Below are 26,494 nucleotides of genomic sequence, written 5' to 3'. Positions count from 1 at the left end.
ACTGGGAAATTGGAGTGTCTAAGGGAATTGCTTGTATGACTTGTGGTTAGCCAGTGGGGTAAAACCAAAGCCCTCTCTGTCTGACTGGTTTGGTGTGCCTTAATGGTAAAGGAACCCCAGACTTGGGCTATAACTGCCCTGCTCTAAGCAATTTGTCCTGAATTGATAGTCTCAGAAGTGTCCCACCCAAGGCAGCATCCTTACAAGGGATTTTTATCCCCTTTCCCCAGAGCTCAGGCTGATGGGATGAGGGTTTGTGCATGTCTCTAGTTCATAGGAGGGCTGGGGAGCAATCAACAAAGACTTTTGTCCATTGATGTTCCACAGTGGCTTGTCTGATGTCTTTAGGCCTTCCTTGTTGGGGAGGATATGACACTTCCTGTGGTAAACTAGTATTTCACACTTGGTAATGCTTCTCCCCTAACTCTGGCATTTTGCAGTTTTAGCAAACAGTTTAATATTACATTAAACCTGGCATACAGAGATTATAAGTAAGACTAATACATGTGGCATCCTACAAGAATTTCATAAAGTTTGAACACTAAACACATTCTCATAACTCTAATATCTATTTTAACAGTACTAACACACAGGAGAGCCAGGTTGCTTTCCAGCTATGCATTTTCCAGTCTTTAGTGAGGCCTGGGGGTCTTGGCATGGGCTATCACCTGGTCTGCCAGCATCACAATCTCTTTGCTGGTAAGCTCCTGGGGAAATGGGCCTCTCTTTTTATTTGTCTTTGAAGTGCCATGTATACCTAATATACTGTACAAATAATTAATAATTATACACAAATGTTGCAGTATCACTGCTCAAGATGAGCAAAGTGATGAAGACCTAGGATTTCTGAACTTCCTGTCTCTTGGTGGACTGGTAGGCTCTGATCCTCAATTGTGTAAAGTGGAGCTCTGTTTGCAGACATGAGCTCTATTGACTTTGAAGTTAATATGTAAAGCCCTACAAAATGTTCTGGCAATTTATCTGTTAGAATTTGATGAATGTAGCTTTTTGTTGGCAATGCGATATGATACTCTAAGTACAATTTGTCATTACTTTCAATATTTATATTTTTGCACAAACTGATGAGTTTCTCAAATTCATTTTAATTTAGTAAAACAAAGGTAACTGTTTAAGTTGGCTTTCTGTCTCACTGAAGGCAGATAAACCACATTTTCATCCCTAGCACATTTTTGCTTTCCCTTTATTTCTGGGAGAGGAGAGGGGAAGGGGATGAGAGCTTCCCAGGATTCTTTGGAGTCTTGCTGATTATTATTTGGTTTCTTTGATTTCCTCTGCAGTCTTCATTCTCAAAGTACTCATTCTGTGGGAGCTATTTGAACTCGTTAAGAGGACTGAGTGTGCCTCCCTTAAGAGCCTGTTGATCCCTCTTCTTATATGGGGATGACAATCTATATCTCCATTTCTTTCAGCCAAGTGAGAGCATTTGAAAGTCATTCTGTCAAGGTGAGACAAGGTTGTGACTGAGAGGAATATGGTTAAAGCCCAGTCTGGAGAAGACGGAGGTGATGGCAGGCTGGGCGTAGCAAACAAAGGATATAGACAAGGATATAGCAGCCCCTCCGAAGGGATTGTTCAGCATTGGTCATTTGAGTTCACCATTTGAGGGTCTTGTTGCTCCCACTTTCTTTTAGAAGATTGAATAGCAGTAGTAACCCAAATGGCTTTCTCCCATCTCCTCTGGTTCGGAGGTTGTGACCCTTATTCTTGGATGCAGATCTTGCTACCATAATTCATGCATCTGTCAGCTCAAGTTTTAGTGGATGGGGTTACACCTTAGATCCATTGTGAAGCTAAATCTATTGCAGAATGAGGATGTTTTCAGGGTATTCCACTGTGAGCACATGATACCAGGGTTCTTTCTACCTGTTGGTTTTCAGGTAGAGTTTAAGGAGTGATTTTGAAGGCTTTTATGGCTTGAGGCCTCCCAGTCTGAGAGACCACTTTATCTCTGGACAGTACTGCTGTAGTTGTGCTAATTGAGATGCTTGAGTGGAATCTCCATTAGTGTACAAGAAGGAGAATTTCTGATAGGATGTTTTCTGTGTAGAGCCCTTAGTTTTGGAATTTACTGCTGACTTGAACTAAAGTAGCTGAATTTGCTGCTGTCACAGGTATACTGCATAGCCTCTCTATTGGAGCATGTGTTTGGGGATCAGAGAAATATGTATGGTGATCTATGTCATGAGGCTAAGTGCCTTCATGAGAACTGAGACAACAAGGTTTTGAATATGGGGTACCATGTGTCATAGCAACTAAAACCACACAGGAAATTTTAGTTAGAATATAACCTAAGCGAGGATTTGGCTAGGTTCTATGGGGTAACAGCTGCACATTTGTGAAAAGGGCTGTGGTATGGCCATAAGTGGTCAGGACCTCAATTGTACCAGTCAGATGAAAGGTATATCTGTACCTAAGCAGGCACTAACACCTTACTGGGAGGTGGTACTTCTTTTTCTGTTCAGCATTTAGAAAAAGTTGTTTCATGTTTCTAGTTATGTAAAATACATATTTTTTTCTAAATGTTTATTAACAATCAATCAGTAAATAAATTGCAGTCCAGTAGAGGTAGAATAAGGCCCAAATTGAAAACCTGAACCACTCCATGCTTGAGGATATTTGGAGCAGGATCTCAACGTTGTACCTAATTTCTCACTTTTAATTGAAAAATCCTAGCCTGTACTAGGCCTGCCCTGGACAGTGTTATTTACGTATGTCTTTTTGGCTAATTCATTCATTATTGTCAGATCCAATGCAAGTATGTCCATGGGATTCTGGAAAGCTGTACAAGACACCTGCTGTTTGTGTGCATTGTCATTTTCTGCATAAGAAGACATGCTTGTTAGTTTTCCATCTAAACCAATTTACACTTATTCACTTAAATCTTTATACAGACTAGATAATTCAAGCTTAAAACAATCCCCCTCTGACAGCAATATTTATTTGTTGGGAATATTCTGCACATCCTGAATCTGTCAAAGAGCAAGAAGTAAATGTTGTATGAAAATTGCATATTCTCAGAGATTGTTAAAAAGTTCCAGAAAATTTCAGACTATAGCATTGTTAATATAGCTGGTCAAAATATTCAGCTAGAAAACTGTTCTGTTTGACATTGCCAATTCTTTGAAGTCTAAAATATCAATTTCAACAAATTACTGGTGGAAACCAGGGAGGAACCCTATGGAATCCTGCCACGCAGGTTTCAAACTCTGCCTAATTTCCTGCCAGCTCACCTGCCTGGCTCCTGGGCAGCCCACCTGCTGGGCTCTTGAAGAAGCTGGGCTTCCAAGTTTATGGCTCCTCAGCTGCTTTGTAGCTTGCCTGGTGGACTGCCCTTGGAACCAGGGCTTCCAAGGAAACTTTGTTTGATGGACAGCCGGGTGTCTGGTTCTGCACCTGGCCATCTCCCTGAGCTACTCTCCTGGAGGGCAGGCAGTCAACTATTCTGTGAAAAATTGCAAAAAAAAGTCTGTCCTTAGCTCAAATCAACTATTGTCTTATGAGAACTTCACAAATATCTGAAAAGCAATTCAGAGATGATCCAAGAATTTTATTTTTCTTTGCATTTTCCTCTCTCTGTCATTTAATGGCATTTGAATTTTAGGCAGTGGAGGATGGGGAAAGTAAGTGAAGCTATTTTGCTAAGCTTCGTACATAACCCAAGTTCTTCCCATTTGTGATGCCAAGGTGTGATAATATTCACAGTAGATTGTGCACATCTCCATAATATGGTCATGCCTTATCTTCCCTGTGTACTTTGATCAGCAGTGAAATTATTTAGATTATTGGCAGGTAAATATTCATAGGGCTTCAGAGTTAACACTTCACTGAGGTGAAGAGTGCCATTTCACTCCTAGAGCTCTTGTTTCAGGCTGCCTGCTTATCACTGTAGACACCACTCCTTTGATTTGATATCCTGTTTACATTTTGAACGTTTTCTTCTTCATGACCATAAAGACTAGAGACTATATTATTATTTGTTTTGTTTTTAAAAATATGTAGATCCTGAACCAAAGGATAGTAGCCGCAAAAGTACTGGTCTGCAGACCCCGCCCTCCCCACCCCATGATCCAGCCCAAGCTGACACACCCATTTTTAGAACATTGGGGGTTGGATTTCCTAGTTTAGAATTACCCTATCCAGGGGTCTCAGTATTACCCATAAAATTGTCAGCTGTGTGGCCTAGAGGCCACCCTCGTCCTGGATCTTCAGGGTGTTTGTTGTTGGTGAATTCAAACAAACAATTTCTATTCACTTCTAAAGGGGACCAACAATACAAGTAGATAATATTATTGTATACATTTATTTTTTGATAACTAATATTCTAAATGCATATGGAAATTGGGTGCAATCCCATGTTGTTATAATTAACCTTTTAGCCACAAGATTAGTTCTTAAGAGCTATAATTTATAGCAAAATACAGTTAATTGATAATATCCCTATTGTTTTTAGATTAATAGTGTTTGTCCTTTGTCCCAGCCCCATTTTAGAACCCACAAGAATAAGATACAACATTGATATCTGGTAACTGCATGTCTAAACTGAATCGGGATGCCAATGTGTTTTTCTGTGTAACTTTCTCTAGCATAGGTGACTCAGCACATTCAACTTTTACACAAAGAAAGGCATACATCAGAAAAGTACACTAAATCCATTTATCCTCTTTCCCATATGCTTTTTTGACTGATTGCTACGCAGATGGAATGATAAGTAATAAAACACCCCAACTGTATTTTATATTGCTTGTTATGAGTGAGGAAAGTACATTGACACTTCAGTTATGGATTGAGCCATTATACTGGCATCTTTTTTAAAGTAATTCTACACGTTGCTGTTGAGGGTGCTATTCATAACATGAGCATTTCTTCTCTCAACCCATTTTCATCATAGATAGTGCTTTCTCTTCTTCAAATACTAGATATCTATGACATGTATACCTGATGTTTTATTTGTTTAAAAGTGTGTAAGCCTTCTGTTGACCATAGTTCTTTTGCTATTCAACCACCCATTTCTGATTGCCCATTTCTGTTTTTTTAATTACACTTCTAACAGTAACTCTCAAGATTGTTTTTCAGTTTTTTATGTCAGAGCACAGAGCCAACTTTCTCTATGTAATTCATGCTCTTTACATTTTTTTTAAATTATATTTCGTTTTTGCCACCTATTTCTTTTAGATGTCAATGCCATGTTTTGACTGGCTAAACTTGAATGTTTTCCTTTTTTGTAAAGTGTGTGTGTGTGTGTGTAAGTAATTATAATATAAGCATCTAATTTCCTTGCTTTTGGATTCATTTGTCTGCTTCCTGATTTTATCTTTATTTATCATTATCCCTATATGTTCAGTACTGCTAACTCCAAGCATTACAAAATGATGAGACAAGCCCCAAAATCCTGAAATTGACTTAAAATCATGAGATTTTAAAAAATACTATATCTGGGATTCTTTTATTTTCCTTCTGGATTTTCAGCTCTTTGAGTTCATGTTTATAAGATTTTTCTTTGCATTCTCGTGGATTAGAAACACTTTTTTAAAAAAGTGAAAGTTGAGATTTTCCTGTAATCATGACTCCAGCATGTGTGGCTTTAAAAAAAATACTGAATATCATGAAACTCACAAAAAAAAATCATGAGTTGTGAACACTGTTTGTTACATATGTAAGAATAATACATCAGGATTTCCATTAAGGAGTTAATCACTGAAATCCTGGCTCAAGAGACATTGACATGATATGAAATTCCTTGTGCCTGGAACACTTGAGTCACTTTGATTCCACTTTTAAAGATTCATGACTATGCTTCCTCTTTGAAACTCCTCCTCTGTAGTACTTTGAGTACTTCGATAAATCAGAATAGGGCACTGCCCCAGGCCTTCTATGCAATTTGATTGGATTCAGTCATCCCTTAAGAAATTCAGGGATTTCCCCCAATTTAGCAGGTCATGAAGAAATATGGAACAATCCAGCAAACTTTGGGAGTCTCAAAATATCAGTTTGTCTAGACACTGATGCCACTAGGAAGAAACTGATTACAAGATCTTCTGATCATGACCTGAACAAAAATTTTGAACAAAATTGTGAAACATCTAACAAATATTAAAACTAGTATAAAAAAGTGACTGAATTCCAAGGCTTAACTAAAAACACATACGTTCAAACACCCAGTCATGTATTGCTTCTAATCTCAGGGCAAGCAAGCTGGCAAATACCATAGTACTTAATTTTTCCTTTATTTTCTGCAGGCCCAATAGAAACAAGAATAGCTGTTAAAAATACTTTTACAGGGAAAAGGAGATTTTTCTTTGCAGTGGCAGAGATAATGGGGGTCAAGCCCCTTTAAAAAGGCATGAGCATACACCTAAGCATATTATGCAAGTGACAAAAGGAGGTGTACAACACAATTTTTTACATTGGACTGGAAAGTGAGTCTGACTCTCATTCATCTGGCAGAAGCAGCAGCTCTTGTCCAGTGGGGCTGGGCCTGACTCCCTGCTCTGGGTGATGTAACATGGTGCATGAGGTCATGTGGTGCTGTGACCCTCTGCACCATGTCACAATGCTACTCACTCAAATTTGGTCTCTGTCATGATGGAGGGGCAGCTGGGCCAAACCTGAGTGATGCTGTGACCCTATGCAGCAGGTTGTAATGCTGGGAATGGGGACCAGGCCCAGCCCAGTGGGTCAGGAGCTGTCACTGTAGGGTGAGTGTAGATGGACTCACTCTCCAGCCCACCACAAATGATCCATCTTCCCCTGCTTTAAAACTTACTTCTGCCACCGTTTCTTTCTCTATCTTAATACATACTTGGGGTTTAAATCCTCACAAGACCCCACAACTTGAGTAGTGGTCAGATGTTCTTCAGAATTATATTCTTAATGATCTTCTTGTATTCCCTCATACTGGTCTAATTTCTTCTTAAAACCATGGTTGTCTTTTATGCTCATGACATGTACGTTTGACTGGAGTCACTTGATGACTTAGGTCTTTACACTTCAGGTATTAGAGTGAAGACAAGTTGAATTCATTTTTATATGTCTTAATTTAATGTACTTTCTCTTATTACCCAACAAAAGTGGTTTCATACTTTTTTTTAATGTCATAAATGCTTTTTTTTAAAATAGTAACTGAAATATAGCATACTACTCCTCGTGCAGGAGGCTGGGAAGAGGAGGGAGTGGGGGGTTGGAGGTCAGGATATGGGGCTGGAGGACTGAATAGGGGAGGAGAAATGGGAGCAGGAGACAGGGAAGCTTGTGGGCCTAGACAGCTAAGGAGGGGAGGAGAGGGACTAGCAGGAGGTTAGAGGGCTGAGGTGGGAGAAAGGAGCTAGGAAGCAGGAGGAAATGGTGTCAAAAAAGCCAAAATGCAGTTGGTGGGTTGCCTTAGTAAAAAGTTTGGGAACCACTGGACTAGCTCACCTCTCAAGGTTCCTTCTGGCCCTATGTTTCTATGATTCTGCGAAAATGCAATGTATTATATATAGAAGAGAATTGTAATTACAGCTGGTTGAAACTTGGAATTTCTGGTTCATGAGAAATTTTGACATTTCAAAATTTGGTTTTGGTCCAAATTGGAATTAAAACAAATATTTTTGAAATTTCCTGTGAATTGGAATGTCTGAAAAAAAATGGTTTTGGCAAACTTGAGGCATTTGGAATTCCAAAATTTTGTTGTCAGCCCTGCACTTTTAGATATTTATGTAAGTAATATAGATAAGATATAAGTATTGATTAAGGCTGAAACACAAGTAGAAGAACCAGAAGGCCTGAGGCCTGCAAAAGAAGTTAGCTTAGCCAAACTAATCAAGCCTTAAATTGTAGGTTCACATGAGTAAGTAATGGTAAGTGATCTTTATTCACAAGATGTGGTGTTGCAGTAAGCAATTGTGTTTAAGAACTGGTGGAGTTGAAATAAGAAACCACAAAACATGAATTGCTGATATTTTAAGAGATTCCTGAGAAATACGTATTACAGAAAATTGCAAGTGTTTGAGCACAGAAAAGTTATAGCAACCCATTGATGTAAATGATTAATTAACCTATAGAACCTGGGGACCCCAATATAAGTGGGGTGTGGAAGTTGAGATAAGGAAAAGGGGATGGACTGATCAAGAATATGTATGCGATACAATGACATGCACTACCAAACATTATAAAACCTGTTACCTGGCCTGTGTGCCATGGGATACAGTGGAACATGCCAGACTGATGTCCACCTGTTGATCGTCTTACCTACTTTGGGATTCCCTGCAAGAAAAAAGTAAGGAATGCAAGTGCTGGACATTCAGTATTATCCTTCTCTCCTTTGCTATATTGCAGTGCTAATAAGTGTGAATATAATGTTACTGGAATATGCTTCATGAAAAAGGTCTCTTGTAAGGTATCATTACAAAGCTTATAATGTACTGAGTATGTTCATCTTATTTGTATGAATGTATCATTCTTGTATCTGAAACTAGAAATATGAAATATAACTCTGAGGTCCTATTGTAATTATGCAAAGTGTGGGTCATTAATGGTAGTTTGGAATCTTGATGGCTCCCATTAACCAGGACAATTTTCTGTAGATGGCTCTGTTTACTTGCAAGCCTTCCTGTGAGTCAGGCCGGGAAGAATGAAGGCTTGGAGTCTCACAGAACATGTGACCATGTCACCTGATACTGGAATCCACCTTAAAACTGGTGCTTTTCCATTTAGAAAGAGGGGTGGAGACTCAGACAAAAAATTCCCGCCTTGTGCCAAAGCTATAAAAGGGGATGGAACAGAACAAAGGGGGCTGCAATCATGAGAAACCCCTAGCCACCACCTGACCTGAAACAAGGACTGTACCAGGGAAAAGGTTTGGGCCCAGACTAAAATGGAGTCTAGTCTGTGAAAGAAGCTTATTGGAAAATCTCTGAGGGTGAGATTTCATTTGTATTCAGTTTCCTACTGTATTAGGCTTAGACTTGCATGTTTTATTTTATTTTGCTTGGTACCTTACTTTGTTCTGCCTGTTATTACTTGGAACCGCTTAAATCCTACTTTTTATATTTAGTAAAATCACTTTTTGCTTATTACTGAACCCAGAGTTAGTGACTAATACCTGGGGGAGCAAACAGCTGTGCATATCTCTCTATCAGTGTTATAAAGGGCGGACAATTTATGAGTTTATCTGTATAAGCTTTATACAGATTAAAATGGATTTATTTGGGGTTTGGATCCCATTGGGAACTGGGTATCTGGGTGCTAGAGACAGGAGCACTTTCTAAGGCGTTTTCTGTTGAGTCTGCAGCTTTTGGGGGACGTGGTTCAGACCTGGGTCTGTGTTTGCAGCAGACTAGCATGTCTGGCTCAACAAGACAGGGCACTGAAGTCCCAAGAGGGCAGGGAGAATGGGCTCAGAGGTAGTCTCAGCCCATCAGGTGACAGTCCCAAGTGGGTTTCTGTGACCCAACCCGTCACACATACTCTTTCCTATTGTCTTCCCTTATAACATATAAATCCCAAATTGCCAGCTCTTGTCCTCTTTGCATCTGCAGATGCTGAAAGTGCCTGCCACCTGACTTTTTTTCTTGCTATCACTACCCTACACTGCTTTGGTGTTGCAGTCTCCTAGTACATATGGAAAACTCCTTGCATTCACATACAACTTGTATCAACAGTGCACTAGTGTTTACCCCACTATTGTGGTTGCACCTTTTTCTGAGCAACATCTAAGTACTGTTGTATTTTGCACTGTATCCCTCTGAGCCAGTATGAACAGAAAATGTAAGCTTTGCAGCTCTATGGGTGCCATTGCCATTGGAACCCTACAAGTCTCCTCCCTTCTCGCCTTCCTTATCGATAATTTTGACAACTCAGACCACTGGTTCTGTATGCCGGACTCTTTCATCAAGGGACTAAAATTGCTCACAATAAATAGTCCCAAATTAGACTGCCCTTGTGATAAATAGCCAAGGAGAAGAATGAATCACTTGTTTGCTGTCTGTGTCATATAGCACTGTACAAATTATTATATTCCGTCCTGGATCTTATCTGTTGGGTTTCGTTTTCACTGTACCATCTTAGACCTACAAATATTAATGTTTGCTTAAGGAGGAGGTAAAACACACTTTGCTGGGTGTCAACTCCTATTAAATAGATTATTTTTTACAATATTTAAATTAACTGATGAAGACTATTTTATTTTATATCTATTCTTATTACAGAATTAAGCATCTACTTTAAAGAGCACTCTCCATTATCACCCATCAGGAATATTTGTATTTTAGATACTTCCTTTTTAGTTTGGCTGGAATAAACATTATACTGGTCAGTAAATTGGTATGCTACAGTATATCGGTTTATAGCATGCTAGAAAGTATATTAGATATACATTACACTATATCGATGTGCAACAGACTGTATATAAGCAATTCAAAGACTTGGACACTTGCTTCTACCGAGAGGTAATATGTTTAAGCAGAAGATTGGGTACACTATTTCTTATAGAGTCGTAGAGTTTAAGGGCAGAAGGGGCCACTAGATCATCTGCTATTGCCCCAAGCTTCAAGATTTTTTGGAATAAGGTAACTTCAAAAAATAAAAAAATCTTATAACTAAGAGTTGTAGCATTCCAAGCCACTGAAATTATTCTGGAGTTTGCCAATCCAAAGAGTTGATGTAAAAGGCAAGAAATTAACAAGACTGCTACTCTCAAATGGTAAATAATACTCTGCCTCATAAATAAAATTCATGGTTTAAAAACCAAACCAAACCATTTTTTCAGACTGGTCTTTTTTTCTTGACTACTTTGGCATGTTCAAGATCCTTGAGATACTGGAACCTTAAAATATTAATCTACACACTACCCCTACAGAAATGTTAATTTACTTCTGAGTCAGAAAGTGTTTGGAGAATTCCTCTTTGGTAGCTGTAGAGGAGTTAGCCAATCTGGAAACAGGCAGCAACTAAGGAGCTGAGGAATTGTATATTACATACAAACTGGTTAAGATTCCTGTTTGGTTTCGTATTCCTTATTTTTGGTGTGGTTTACATTGTTTACTGCATGAGTTATGTACTTAGACATTAAATCTGATGAGTTTCATGTTTAGACGGGTTTAAGGGAAGAGAGATATTGAGGAGATGACATTATAGGTTGTTTTTGCCTGTCCTTGTTGTTTTGTCCCATATTTTTCTCTTGTTTTACCAACCAAATAAATGTAAAACTACCAGTAATTTCTCCCTTTGATCTTTTATATCAGTCCCGATTCCATGATATAGCTCCTTCTAGCTGGCAAAAATAGTTAAAACAATTTAAACAAAATCTACGCATAAGATGCTTCCTGGGTCGCAGACTTCAACTGTTTCTGTCTCCAACTGGTAGAAAACCAAGTATCCTTTCCCCCTCCCTAAAGAAACAGTTAAAAGAAAGGCACACACAGTCAGACTCCTCTGCCCCAAAGAAAGAGAGAATGTTTTTGTTTTGTTTTGTTTTGTTGCTCTAGTTCTCTGTACTAGGCACCATATAAAACCCTAAGATAGTGAAACTTGTCAGTTAAGTTTTGGCCTTAGTTTTTTTGTTGGCCAACAAAAAATTTTGAATTTTGTTGAACGACTTATGTAGTTTGATCACAACTATTCCCAAGAGAAAGATACAGTACATATTCTATAGCCCTCTGCTAGTTTAAGTCTCTCTTTCCAGGGCAAATGAAGTACCTCAAAGGGAAATGCTTCTCTTAAACATGTTCAGTCTGGTCTTTGCTCATCACTCATTACAGTTAGAGTCTCTGAGTCTGCCCTACTGAGTCAATAGGAATAGTACTAGGGAGCAGGAGCAGAGCCATGTTCCATTGGCTGAATATGTTTAACTGGAGACAGAGAGGAGGAGAGTAGCTTTAGTTGCCAAATGTGTGGCTGCTTCCTTAGTGCCATATGAGGGACTGACTACCTTTGGACCCTTGGTCTCACTTGCAACAAGCTTTCTTTAAAGAATGTGAGCAAGTGCCAACTGTGATTTATGAATGCAAGCACTGACAGTTACTCCACTTACTAAACACAACAAATAGTCAGCTTTTGTAGTCTGGTTTGCTTATTGAAAGAAAGAGCTCTACCAAGCATGTAATTAGTGTAGCTAATATTATCCTAGAATGCTTTCAAGTCAGTAGAGAGAAGACTGTTTTAGGTCTTTAATTATGTTTTCAAAGCTAAAATGCAAGTATATTTTCATGACTAAGCAGTTATGTCTTCACAACCCCATCTTCCTCTGAAATTCAAGCTTAATTTTATGCAGACCCATATGGTTTTCTTTCCATTTCATTACTCTGAACTGTGAATTGTATTAGAGCCCTATTTATTGGACTCATGATGAGTTTAAGGATATACTCATTTATTTTTACCTATTGCACCATACTCAAATAGCAATCAAATACATATCATTGTATGAAGTCTTTTCACATGTGGTCTGTGATTTGCAGTTACAATTTTGTAAAATATATAATAAAATCTTAGTCTTACAAAATATTAAAAATAGTGCTACGGATTCAGATCACAACCAAAGCCAGGAACAGTACTTTATTTCTTTGTAAGAAAACAATTATTTGTAAATAGATCTGTGAACTGTATGTTCTATTCATTCATATTTGATTAATATTTTTTCATAGATTCATACATTTAACGTTATAAGGGTGTGTTAGATTATCTAGTCTGACTTCCTGTATAATACAGGCAATAGAATTTCCTGCATTGAGCCCAGTAACATGGTTGACTGAAGCATATCTTCTACACAGGCATTCTGGCTTCTAAAAAGGCATTAAAGACATTAAGAGATGGAAAATCTCTCTCTTCCCTGGGTAGGCTGTTCCAGTGTTAATTACCCTCACTGTTAAATTTTTTTTGCCTGATTTGTAATTTGAAATTGTCTGGCTTTAACTTCCAGCCATTTGTTCTTGTTATGCTGCCTTTCTCTGATATATGAAAAAGCACTTTGGTGCCTAATATTTCTTCTCCATCAAGGTACCTATACATTGTAAGCAAGTCACCTCTCAATCTTCTTTCTGATAAGCTTTAAGGGTTCTAAGTCTCTTGCTGTAAGGCATTTTTCCAGGCCTCAAATCACTTGGCTTTTTTCTGCACCCTGTCCAATTAGTCTGTGTAGATGTTATTGGCTTTAAAATTGAATACAATTCAGTGAAAGATTTGAATACTAAATGTAGATATTCCTTCAAAACTTTTTGTGTGTGATAGAAGCATGCTATCAACTCCACTTTTTACCTCAAAAACCAAATCCCAAGTTTCTTCAGTTACCTCAGTTTACCTCAATTTGAAATACATTCCCACTCCACCCATACACTTTTTACTCCTCTCCCCATGTGAGAGCTAAGTGTATTATCTTCTGTCATTATTAACACCATTGTCAGTATGGCCACATATATCACGTGATCCTGGAATATGCACGCTAATCAATGTGACTTACATTTTCTTTGTCAGCTTTGTAGCAGGCCTAATTTTCAGAAGCTTCAACCTATGTTTTTTTGGCATGGAATCACAGTATGAAATGGCACTGTGTCTACAGTGTCATGTTGTTTTCATAGACAGAGGCTTTTTTGACTTTTATGTCATTAATCTGAATCACTTCTTTATTTTTTACAGAGTACCATGCTGCAATTTTGCAATTAAAGAGGGAAAACAAGGAAGAAGTTGAAAACTTAAAGGTACATCTTTTTAATGATGCTGATTTGTTATAGAAGTGATTTTTCATTCTTTAAATCTTGTGCAAGTTGCAGATTTATGTAATCCAGTATATGATTTATGTTCTGATATTAAACATATTTTTTTCTCTCTCTAAAAGTTAGTTTTCAGCTGATGGCCAGCTCAATTAGTTTACTTAAAATCCATATGTGCAGTCACAAATCACTTTTAAAGGGATTTAGCATTTTTTCAAATGTCCCTTTTGTAAAATTGCTGATTGTATCGTTCCTGCAGGGCACAGGGCAAATTCATCTCTTTGACTCATCAGCACTGTAATTTGTAAACTCATTTAGCATATTAAAGCTCCATGACTTAACTCATTGCTTTTTCATTTAAGTAATAGCATAGATTTCTTATAAAGTGCAGTTATTCTCCAAAAATTGCCCGTAGGAATTGCATTTGTGAGTCTGTGTGTCTGTGATTTCATATTTTACTACCTTTATGAGTAAAAGAATGTTTGTTTTCCTAGGCTAGGACTATAACAATGTTTAAAAGGGGACTGGATAAATTCATGGTGGCTAAGTCCATAAATGGCTATTAGCTAGGATGGGTAAGAATGGTGTCCCTAGCCTCCGTTCGTCAGAGGATGGAGATGGATGGCAGGAGAGAGATCACTTGATCATTGCCTGTTAGGTTCACTCCCTCTGGGGCACCTGGCATTGGCCACTGTCAGTAGACAGATACTGGGCTAGATGGACCTTTGGTCTGACCTGGTACGGCCGTTCTTATGTTAAATGCCACCTCTGAAAACCCAGTCTGGTTTCTGACTGTTTGAGCTAGAAAGATCACAGTTCAACATAAATAGAAAAAGTTTTGCTATCTGAATTTAATTAACTATCCTGTGGATGGTATATGAACTCATCAGAATCGAGCCCACTCTTCCAAAACAATGTTGGCTCTGCAGTGCTAACTGAAGTAAAAAGTAGCAAACGCATATTTTTGTCACAAAAGCAAGCAGGTGTGGTTGAATATATATCATAAGAGCCGACTCGTTGAACAAGAAGATGGTGCCAATTTTAAACACTTTGAATTATCTTCTGGTCAAACTATATAGCACTTCTCTAGCACTGCACAGTGAATTAGCTGTAATACCTGCACCATGGTACCACAGTATGTTTGTGCTGTGTTTTCAGTGTGTAAGTCACTGAGTTATGTGACAGACCCAGGCCAGTGGGGTACAGGGCAAACTGGTCACTGGATGAGTAGTTTTCTGTTCCCTGAGTGACCAGAGCAGGGGCTGCACTAGAGTAATCAGGAACCTGCTAGAACCAATTAAGGCAAACAGGCTGATTAGAACACCTGCAGCCAATCAAGGCAGGCTAATCAGGGCACCTGGGTTTAAAAAGGAGCTCACTTCAGTTTGTGGTGCATGTGTGAGGAGCTGGGAGCAAGAGGCGCAAGGAGCTGAGAGGGTGTGCTGCTGAAGGATTGAGGAGTACAAGCATTATCAGACACCAGGAGGAAGGTCCTGTGGTGAGGATAAAGAAGGTGTTGGGAGCAGGCCATGGGGAAGTAGCCCAGGGAGTTGTAGCTGTCATGCAGCTGTTACAGGAGGCACTATAGACAGCTGCAATCCACAGGGCCCTGGGCTGGAACCCGGAGTAGAGGGCAGGCCTGGGTTCCCCTCAAACCTCTCAACTCCTGATCAGACACAGGAGGAGTTGACCCAGACTGTGGGTTCTACCAGAAGGGAAGATCTCTGAGGTGAGCAAACCCGCCAATAAGCGCAGGACCCACCAAGGTAGAGGAGGAGCTTTGTCACAGTTACAAACACATGCAGCATTTCCATTGTCAACATTAAGGCAAATGGAATTGAAAATAGCAAGTAGAAAAAAGTCTGAACCTGGTGACATGAAAGGCAACATGTTCTCAGAAGCTTTACTAATAGATTCCACTTGTTGGGTCTCCTCAAGTCCTGAATGTTGTATTTTTTCCCTCCCTTACCCCACACACATTGACTTTTCTTGTGCTGGCATAATTTTTTCAGTTTTCATCATTTTTCTTGAGTCTATAGTGTGAAATCTTGCTCAACTGAAAAGTCAATGAGAGATTTGCCATTGACTCCAATGGGACCAGGATTTCATTCATATTGTTTGTTTTTTTAATTTTCTTCAAAATTCCTTGAAATGTATGAGTTGCGGTTTTTAATGCTGAAGACTTAGCATTTATTGATTTCTGTTTTTTAAAAGCATATTCTCAATGGCTGTAGATTCATCAATCAGATTATCATGTCATATAAAAACTTTTAACATAGCAATACAAAAACAAGTCCAATTAGCCCAATTTCATACCAAAATCTGGCCATCCAGCTGAAGTCCTGTTCTTCTACTGTAGTTCCCACTACGATAAATTTTGCTGAGAAAAACAGATGGGCTTTAAAGCATGCTGAGAAGATCAATACATTTGGGCTTTTGGGGGAACAAAATGGAATCAATGTTTGACAAATCAAATGGCTTGATGACAGACCCACATTTAACAAAATCTACATGGAATCATCTGATTGTCTAAAGAATATCAAAAAGGCTTTTAAAAAAGTGTTTCTTGATGTTTTGGTGCCCAGATACCTCTGGCAAGATGCCTCATGCTTGAATATACAGAAAAGGAAAGTAAACAGAATGAGATGAATGAAGAGAGGGACAAATAGGTTCTCTAGTCTCTCACTTCCTGGGCTGTTAAAGAGATGGGTATTTTGCTCTTCTACTGCTTATTTTACCCCACCAGTAAGTGGTATCTGTTGCTGTGGTGAGATGTGAAGATTTCTGCACATCACTCAACACTAGTTCTTCTAGATGATTGACTAGCAGCATTGACAGGCTCTGAGGACAAATCTATGCAGACCTACTTGACTTAGATATGGAGATGCGGTGTAGAAAGTGGTGTTTAAAGTGTTGAGCTCCAAGGAATTTTATCCCCCAAATTACTAAAACTTTGTAGTCTAGAGAAACAAAAAATGGTAGGCCAAATCTTAATTGTGTGTTTTAATGTCAACTCATAGAATTGTAGAGCTGGAAGGGACCTCGAGAGGTCATCTAGTCCAGTTTCTTGCATTCATGGCAGGGCTCTAGACCACCCCTGTCAAGTGTTTGTCTAACCTGCTCGTAAAAGTCTCCAGTAATGGTGATTCCCCAACCTCCCTAGGCAATCACAACACAGGGATGTGATTCCCAATATTATAGTCACATTGTGTTCTTGGCATCCTTTAGGTGGCACTATGCTTAAAGATAAGGAAAAGCCTCGCAATTATTAACCATGACTATTGGAAAAGAAAGGCTGTCACAGTTACCAGGCTAACAGCACCACTCACAGGGCTGGCCTTAGGGGTGGGCCACCCAGGTGTTTGCCCAGGGAGCCATAGTCAGGGGGGCACCATGTGGCAGCGCAGAGGTGTATGTTGCCAGTGTAGTGTCAGAAACTGCTCCTGATTGGTTGGGGAGTGCTGCAAACTTGCAGAGGTGATGCGTCAGGGGGGAAGAGGGTGGCGCCCAGATTTCTCCCTGCTTCCTCCTGGCAGAGGAATTGGGGCGGGGGAAGCAGTGATGCACAGATACTATTCCTTCCCCTTTACTCTGCACCTCCCTAGGGGGACTATAAGGGGAGGTGAGGAGCAACGCTAGGCTGCCTGCATCCAGGTCACTTTCCACACCTGGGCTGTGCTGTGAGTCAAGCATCAGGAGCTGCTGCTCTCCTGCCCTCCCCTTATGCAGCCCAGGTGGGAAAAGTAACTTGGAAGCAGGGATCCCTAATGTTGCACCTCGCTCCCACCCCCTCACTCCCCAAGGGGTCCGGAGGAGCAGTATTCGGGGGGAGGGAGGGAGTCACAATGCCAGCCACTCCATGCATCCAGATCGTTTTCCCCACGTGGATGCATGACTGGGTGCAGGGATTAGGAACGAAGAGGGCAAACTGCAGGCGTTGGGGACACAAGAGGGAGCAGGCATTAGGAGTGCAGGAGGTGGAGAGCGCAGGGATTAGGGGCTCAGAAGGGGGGCAGCGGTTGGGGCAAAAGGGGCATCGTGCAGGGATTGGGGAAAAGGGGGGTGAGGAGCTTTGGGAGCCCACCGGGACCAGGGACAATGGGGAGCACCTATGGGGACCAGAGGCAATGTGGGGAGTGCCGTGCCCACGGAGGCCAGGAGTGCCAAAATACAAGTTTGCCCAAAGTGCGATTTTCCTTGAGGCCTGGCCCTGCTGACCTCTCCTGGTCTCTTTGAATGCATCCCTTCCAGGTCTCAGGCCTCGAGCCATCACCTTTTTTGGGGTGGAACCCCACATGATTCTCCCATTCTCAGACTAGGCCTTGGGCTTCAGTCCCCCTGTACTAACTGTCATTACTAGGGTTGCCAACTTTGTAATTTAAAAACTGGACACTCCAACAGGAGGGCCAGAACCTCTCCTTACCCGCCCCTTCCCGCAGACCTCACCTCAGCCCTGCCTCTTCCTCCAAGGCCCCACTCCTGCCCCAGCCCCTTCCCCCGAGGCCCTGCTCCATTCACTTTTTTCCTCCTGCCCCTGTTTCTCGCTGCTCTTCCACTCTCTGTCCCCCACCTCTGCCCAGGTCGGGAGGTACTTGCCTGGGAAGCCAGGGCTGGGAGCTGCAGGCGCCCAGCGCAGGTAAGAGGGGCTGGCACAAGTGATGACTTGGCACCTCCCCTACCTGTAATAACCGGACTTTGGGTGTCCAGTCAATAGATCTTACTGGACATTGTCAGGTCCCCTTTTCGATTGGACTTTCCAGTCGAAAACTGGGCACCTGGCCACCCTAGTTGTTACCTCAGCAGTACCTGCAGTTCTGCTTCCTCTGGGAGCTATGGACAATGGTATCCACTGACCAGACAGCCTTCTTAAAACCACTTACTGTTGATTGAGAACCAAATAATTTTGGAGAAAATTTACTTTAAAACGATCTATACATGTGGCTTTGTTTCCTAAGACTTATCTTCCCCATGAACCTGGAAAGATCCTTATTGTTTCAGATGCTTTTGAGGGATGTGTATCTGTGTTCCATGTCTGTTTCCCCAGTACTAGCTCTCTCATGACTCACCACTTCCTCTCTCTTCAAAGAGTCTCTTTAGTTGTTTAGGGTCCCTTTGATTCCTAGGCTGCCAGCCTTGGCAAAACAGCTGGGTAAGTCTGAGCTGGAGGCTGGAAGTAGCATTTCCATTTCAAAAGGATCAGCCATTTTCTTATTATTGCCCCCAAGTGTGTGCTGGGAGGCTACTTAGCTAGAGGTGAATGAGGAGCACACCAACCATGTGGCCTGGGGGGGGCAAGAATGGGAGACTTTGGTATGGGAAGGGGGAAATGGCACGAGCTCTGGCATGAAAGAAGGGATGGGGGGAGTTGCAGCAACTCCCTGAAATAAAAGGGGGGGGAATGGAGCGATGCAAAAAGCTCCTGGTGTGCGCAATAAGATCAGCCTACAGAAGCAACAGAAGGTGTGCAGCACTCTAATAAGTAAAAAAAACAGGAGTACTTGTGGCACCTTAAAGACTAAAGACTCTAATAAGTATATCTTAAAATTCAGTGAAGGCAAAGGCAAATGTGTAATGACCTAAAATTAGAATAATATTTTTAATAACCATTTTTGTATCAACAGTGAAATCTACCTTCTAGAGAGCTATTAGGAGTATGGGGAAATTACTCCAGTGAGGAAGCATGGCTTGCTTTGTCAGACATTAAGAGGGAGAAAAGGACAAACATATTCCAGAGACCAAAGAGAGTAGTGTTAAATGCTCACCTCTGCAACTATGAAGACAGTAGTAATGAAGAAACCAGGGATAAAGACTAAAACTATATTGTGAATCAAGTGACTTGAGGTAATCATCAGTAGCAATGATTGCGAAGGCAAACTGCCACTAGAAATGCATGGAAGGACCCATAGTTATTTTGTATTTCTCAAAATAGAAATAGTCAAAAGGTGGTGGGGAGGAAGATGAGGGTCCATATCTCTATTTTCTCCCTGAGACATAATCAGTTTATTTCTAGGAAGTGAACTACATAGACATGTTTACAGGAATCTAGAGAGCTACAGCAGCACCAATAGCATACTGGAGTGACAGTAGCAATGGTCACTCTTATGCTTGGGGAATCCAAGAACACTTTATGAATTCTGTTTGATATTGGGACTCTGTATGTGTCTGTGTCAGACTCTGTTTGAATGTGGGGCGGCTTACCTTCTCTATTGTCTTTTTGCCTTCATATTGGATTGAAATTCCAAGAAGTGGTAACACAGGGCTGACAACATGAGCCATTAATCTAAATAGTTTCCTTTCAAATGGGAGCACCTTAGGATGTGGAATAGTTGAAGCCTAGGGAAAACCAGTTTTGTCCAACTGTTCTGCGGGAGGTTCTAGAGCAGTGGAATTTCCCCAGAGGCAGAACAAAGAAAGGCTGAGGCATTGGGATGGGGACTCACAAACTGGAAGCTGGGGCATAACAGGGGAAGAGAGGGGCATGCTTTCATAATAGGGAGATCCTTCTTAACTGCAGTTTGAACTGAGAAAGAAGGAAACTGGCTGCAATGCATAGGAGAGAGAAAGATTCCATGATTTGAAGTAGAAGCTATGTGCAGGAGGGAAGATCCTGGGCTCCTTATAGGACTCTGGACGATGCTCAAAGAAAGCTCAGGATAGTGAGGCAGGGAAAGGCATGTAAATGTGTTAATTGTCTTGTTTAGAACTCCTTAATCCTTATGCTAACTAAAGAGTGTTTGGTTTTTGGGAACCCTCACCAAATCTGTATGTGTGTCTACCTCATGGTCAGAAATCCCTGAAGACAAGGTTGAAGCTGTGGGAAAGGGTCTGCTTAACCTACTGGAGAGACTTGGGGATCATCACTGGTCTTGGGGGGCCAAGGGCAGCACTAACAAGAAATAATACATTACAATGGCTAGATAATACTACTTTATTGATAGGAAGTGTCTGGTAACCCTACATGTTCCATATTAAAAGACTCCATATTATTTAATAAAGTATTTTAGAGTATGAAAACATAAATGGAAAGAAATGCCGACATGTTAATTAGAGAGACGAAATGGGTGAGGTAATATCTTTTATTGGACCAACTTCTGCTGGTGAGAGAGACAAGTTTGAAGCCACACAGAGCTCTTCTTCAGGTCTTGGAAAGGTATTCTGAACATCACATGATGCTAAATGCAAGGTGGAACAAATTGTTTGAACACACAAGAATCTCACACAGGAAAATGATAAAAGACAAAAACACCCTATCACCCATGGCTGAACACTTTTCACGAAGTGATCACTCTATATCTAACCTATCAGTCCTCATCCTCAAAGGAAATCTGCACAACACTTTAAAAAGAGAACTCTGAGAGATTAAATGCATAACTCTGCTAGACACTAAAAATCATGGATTGAACAGACACTGGATTTATGGTTTATTACAACAATCTGTGACCCACGAACCCCCTCTTTTTGTTCTATGACTGCAGAGATATTAATGGGTCCGTCTATCTTGAATAGTTCCTTGCAATATGTGCTAACTACTTATGCTAAACCATCTGTTCCACTTTGCCTTTGCTGTGATGCTCAGAGTACCAGACTGCAAGAGGAGCTGTTAATTGGTTTCCATTAAAAACATTAATTTTGGACATTTTATGTTTTCCATGAAAATAAATTTGAAAGAAATTGAGGGGCTAGTAGATTCCTGAACTGTAAAGTTCACAAACATTTTTTTTATTAATTTGCTATTCTCTAACTTTGTGTGATAAAAACTTAGTCTCTTGTTAAATGAAGCAATTAAGGTAGTTTGTATTTTTTCCCATGTCTGATCAACTAATGTTAATTCATTAGCTGCTGAGATTGGAATATGAATGTTTTGTCAAAGTATAATAGATAACACAAAGGATCACATAGGATCTGCAGTTTAGAGGAAGGAAAATGTGCATGTGTTATTTGCTGGCTAGTGCCTAGTTGTGACTCAACTATCAGTTATGATGGTGCCAGAAAAACTCACTATTATCCATTTTAAATGCTTAAATACAACTTAAAGTTAGTTTAAATGCAAAAGTCTTCTGCACATGATCTGTGGAAATTTCTGGGAACTGATACTGCCATTGTGGTGGTTTCTCACAAGACGTATTATATTCATAAAGTATTACATTTTTTCATATGGTATCCATTTGTTTGGTGATGACTTTATTTTGATGCTAGACAGCTTTAGTTCATAATATTTTAGTTATAAAAAAGTCTGTAAGAATGTTTCACTGGGCTGTGAGGTAATGAAAATGAAGTGCAATGTCTTTAGCGTGATACTTCAAACTCACAAAAATAATATGCTTGTTTAAAATGTGCAAAAAATAATTTAAAGCAGACTTTTGGAAGTTGGCTTTATAATATGTTTGTGAGGATGTTGTGCAAAATGCTAGTCTGTCTAGTTATAAGATTGGTAATGACTGAAAAACACTATAATTCTTCATTTAATATTACTGCCTTGATTGATAATTAAGAGTATTAGATATATTTACTACACTTGAACGTTGTAAGCTGAATAGCCTTGCATTTGTGCTTTCAGTATTGAGTTCCTCGTTGTATTAAAATGTCACACCTTACAAATGCCATCCATGCTTTATCTACATTTTATCAGAACTCTTTACATTTCTGGGACACGATATAGCATATAAATCATGTGGAATTCCATATGAAGAATTCTTAAATGACACAGGAACATTTAGGCTAAAAACATTTTTCACCTGCTGGTTGTAAAGTTTGCAGCTACTACAATCTCATTTGGCAATGTACCATCTTCACAGGCCAATTTTAGGGAATATATGCTGTGAACAGAGGTAGCGTATATTAAATATGATTGCCGCATATCTTATTTTACAGTGGGCTAAAAATTTTTAGATATTCAGAACTATGCTAACATCTTTGAAAAATCACAATTATCACTCCTGATTTCCATTTCTTACCGTTTCTCATTTGAAAAGTTGACAGAATCTTATTTCCTTTTGGCCACTGGGAGATGGCTTCCATACTTCCCAATATTCAGAACCTTTAAAAATACATATTTTGTTACTTGGCTTCACCATTTTTATCTTCTGTTGTCTAAGGGTTTGTCAGCACTTAAAATGCTATAGCATCAGCGCTGCAGCTGCACCACTGGAGTGCTTCAGTGTAAACACTCACTCCAGCAATGGGAGGGGTTCTCCCATCGCTGTGTTTAATCCATCTCCCCAGGATGTGATAGGTAGGTCTACAGAAGAATCCTTGCATTGACCTAGCAGCATCTGCACCAGGTGTTAGGACGGCATAGCTATGCTGCTCAGAGATGTGAATGTTTCACACCCCTGAGAGACTTAGAGTACGTCCAGACTACCCGCCGTATTGGCGGGTAGCGATCGATTTTGGGGGGGGGATCGATATATCACGTCTCATCTACACGCGATATAGCGATCCCTGAACGCACTCCTATCGACTCCGGAACTCCACTGGAGCGAGCGGAGGTAGCGGAGTTGACATGGGGAGCCGCGGACATCGATCCCGCGTCGTGAGGACCTGAGGTAAATCGATCTAAGATACTTGGACTTCAGCTACGCTATTCACGTAGCTGAAGTTGTGTATCTTAGATCGATACCGCCCCCCAGTGTAGACCAGCCCTTAGCTAGGCTGGTGTTAAGTTTTCAGTGTAGACCAGCCCTAAGTCACTTCACAGACATTGCATTACCTTTAATTATGCTTGGGACTGCAAAATTTAAAGTATTAACAGCAAAGGAACATGTTGTTCCCTCGGTACTGTGTGTGACCAGCACTGTGCATACACTAATTCAGGCCAGATCCTGGCCAGCGCCCTTTCCTGTCCCCCCTACTAGGACGACTGTGAGGGGAATCCAGGCTCCTGTGCTCTGGATCCCCAGGATGTTTCAAGCTCCGCCTGGAGTCTGAACAGAGTCTAGCCATTGCCCTAGCCTTGGGGTCTCTAGGCACACTCTCAGGGCACAGACCTTCTGTCTGGCATCCCCCCAATTGTCAGAACTCACTGTCCAGCTGCCTAAGCCCTCTGGATGCAACACTGGCTCGTCAGACTCCCTGATACTTAAACAGATCCCTTTACCAGATCTCCACCCTGACCCAAAAGGTGTGAGTTTAACTGTCTCAGGACATGCAGCAGTTGTGAAGCAGTCAACATGCATTCACACTTTGTACAGTTTAACAGTTTATGCTCTTTATAGTAATCATGTAAAGCACAGGAGAGTACAGATCGTACACAACAATAAAATGTCCTAAACACTGTCCCTCACTAGCTCATCCTTCCCTTGGGAGTCCTCCCCTCTTTGCCCCCCCCCCCTTGCCTACCCTGCCCCTGCAGCAGCCTCCTTCATCTTAGTCTGGAGCAAAATGGTGCTCTTTCACCAGGTCCCCCACCCTCCACCCCTGAGTCCCTTTACAGACTCCTGCTGAGGTCACTTGCTTCTCCCAGTTAGAGTGTAAACCCATTGTCCCAAAGTGTTTTACTTTGAATGGATAGTTGAGTGCTGATCACTCACCATTGTCTCTGGCCTGGCAAAGACATGACACAACCCTGCTAACTCATGCGGGGATTCACATACATATGAGCTTTTCATGACACAGAAGTTGAATGATACAATTTAATCAAATTATCCACAATTTGGAAATGATACAGACAGCATCTGCAATTTGTCACAATGCCTGTGTAATCTTAGACTACATCTACACTCTGAGGTAGGGGGGTGAATTCCCCTGCTCATGTACACATACAGGCATAGGCGGCAGGTTTGTATAATTTTTGGTGGGGCCCAAAATGGTGGTGCCCCCCCGCTCCCGCCCTGTAAGCCGATATAAAATGAAGCTACAACGCGTCAGCGCCACAAGATTACAAGGGTCAATTAAAAGTGGAAAGTCAGAAGCAGCACTTGCCTACTTCAATATACAGTATTATATTTTGTTGTACCTGTTGTGATGAAGTGGGAATGTTCTTAATATTTTCTCTGAATACTGTGTGGGTTCCTCAGTTTCCCCTGCAAGATGCCAACTGAAGGTGTTGGGGACAAAGAGATCAGGTGGCCTCCTTGTCCGGAAGAGACACAGAGGCCAGAGGAGGGAGTGTCAGTTTGGAGCTGGCTGGGGAAATGGGGAGATGGACCTGACCGACCGAGGGGTTCTGTTTTCTGTACCAACAAGCTCTGTTTAAACTGTGTTCCCATCATCTAATAAACCTTCTGTTTTACAGTCTGGCTGAGAGTCACATCTGACTGCCGGGTTGGGGTGCAGGGACCTCTGGCTGCCCCAGGACCCCACCTGGGCGGACTCACTGCGGAAAGTGCATGGTGTGGAAGGGCATGCTGAATGCTCTGAGGTCAGACCCAGGAAGGTGTAAGCTTCTTGCCCTGGAGACAGTCTGCTCAGAGAGGAGGCTCCCCCAGAGTCCTGACTGGCTTTGAAGGAGTGGTTCCAGAGCATCCCAGCATCTCCTTCCACCCCATGCACTTCTCAGAAGTCCACACAGGCACTAACACTCCCTCCTCTGGCCTTTGTCAAGAAGGCTAACATCATTTTGGGCTGTATAAGTAGGGGCATTGCCAGCAGATCGAGGGACATGATCATTCTCCTCTATTCAACATTGGTGAGGCCTCATCTAGAGTACTACGTGCAGTTTTGGGCCCCACATTGCAAGAAGGATGTGGAAAAATTGGAAAATCCAGTGGAGGGCAACAAAAATGATTAGGGGGCTGGAGCACATGACTTCTGAGGAGAGGCTGAGGGAACTGGGATGGTTTAGTCTGCAGAAGAGAAGAATAAGGGAGGATTTGATAGCTGCTTTCAACTACCTGATAGGGGGTTACAAAGAGGATGGATCTAGACTGTTCTCAGTGGTAGCAGAGGACAGAACAAGGAGTAATGATCTCAAGTTGCAGTGGGGGAGGTTTAGGTTGGATATTAAGAGAAACTTTTTCACTAGGAGGGTGGTGAAACACTGGAATGGGTTACTTAGGGAGGTGGTGGAATCTCCTTCCTTAGAGGTTTTTAAGGCCCGGCTTGACAAAGCTCTGGCTGGGATGATTTAGTTGGGAATTGGTCCTGCTTTGAGCATGAGGTTGGACCTTATGACCTCCTGAGGCCCCTTCCAACCCTGATATTCTATGATACTCTAAACTGACCACCAAATTTAAGTTGCGTGTTTTTCCGGTCAGGTGAGGACTCTGGGGCAGGGCTGGGGATAAGGAACTTGGGGTGCAGACAGGCTGCCCCAGGGCTAGGGCCAAAGAGGACTCCCCTCCACCCTCCCTGGCAGCAGCAAGCTCCAGGGGAGGGACCCCTCCTCTCCCCCGCAGTTCACTGCACATGCTCCTAGGGTCCCTCTCAGGTCCAGAAAGCCCACTCAGCTCCCCTATGGTGGGTACCGAGGGGGGAGGTTGCCATCACGTATGGCCTCCCCTGCTGCCACCCCTCACCATAGCCTCACTGGGGATGGGGCTGCCCCTTGCCCAGCATGGTGCAGGAGTGGGGACTGCAGGGTGGTAGCTGGGAAGGGGCACAGTATCACAAAATTCACCTAAGCCCCAGCTGCACAGGTCTAGGAAGCTCCCCTCCCCAGTGGTGTAGCCAGGTTCTAACATCAGGGGGAGCAAACATATCCAATTACTAAAAAAGATGCCAGCCAACACATCCAGTTACTAATCAGGTAGTTCTATAACAGGCTGCCCTGACCCCATTACCCCCTGAAGCACAAGGTAGGGGTAGGCACCACCATGTTGTGCAACAAACACTTGACAAAATTACTGGACTTAGTG

At 41.5% G+C, this 26,494-nt stretch overlaps 1 protein-coding gene across 5 annotated transcripts in view; it reads left to right on the top strand.

Moving 5' to 3' along the window:
* The window catches only part of FMN1 (formin 1), a 346,645-nt gene that overhangs the window by 117,944 nt on the left and 202,207 nt on the right, over positions 1–26,494 (top strand). For all 5 annotated transcript variants that reach the window (XM_039536556.1, XM_039536557.1, XM_039536558.1 and 2 more), the window contains one exon: positions 13,627–13,688. In XM_039536556.1, the coding sequence (XP_039392490.1) occupies positions 13,627–13,688 (62 nt within the window). The remainder of the gene's footprint in view (positions 1–13,626; positions 13,689–26,494) is intronic.

Source organism: Mauremys reevesii, linkage group 4, assembly GCF_016161935.1.
Source record: "Mauremys reevesii isolate NIE-2019 linkage group 4, ASM1616193v1, whole genome shotgun sequence".
NCBI lineage: Eukaryota > Metazoa > Chordata > Testudines > Geoemydidae > Mauremys > Mauremys reevesii.
The sequence above is the reverse complement of the archived record's forward strand: the minus strand, read 5'-3'. Positions and strand labels throughout refer to the sequence as shown.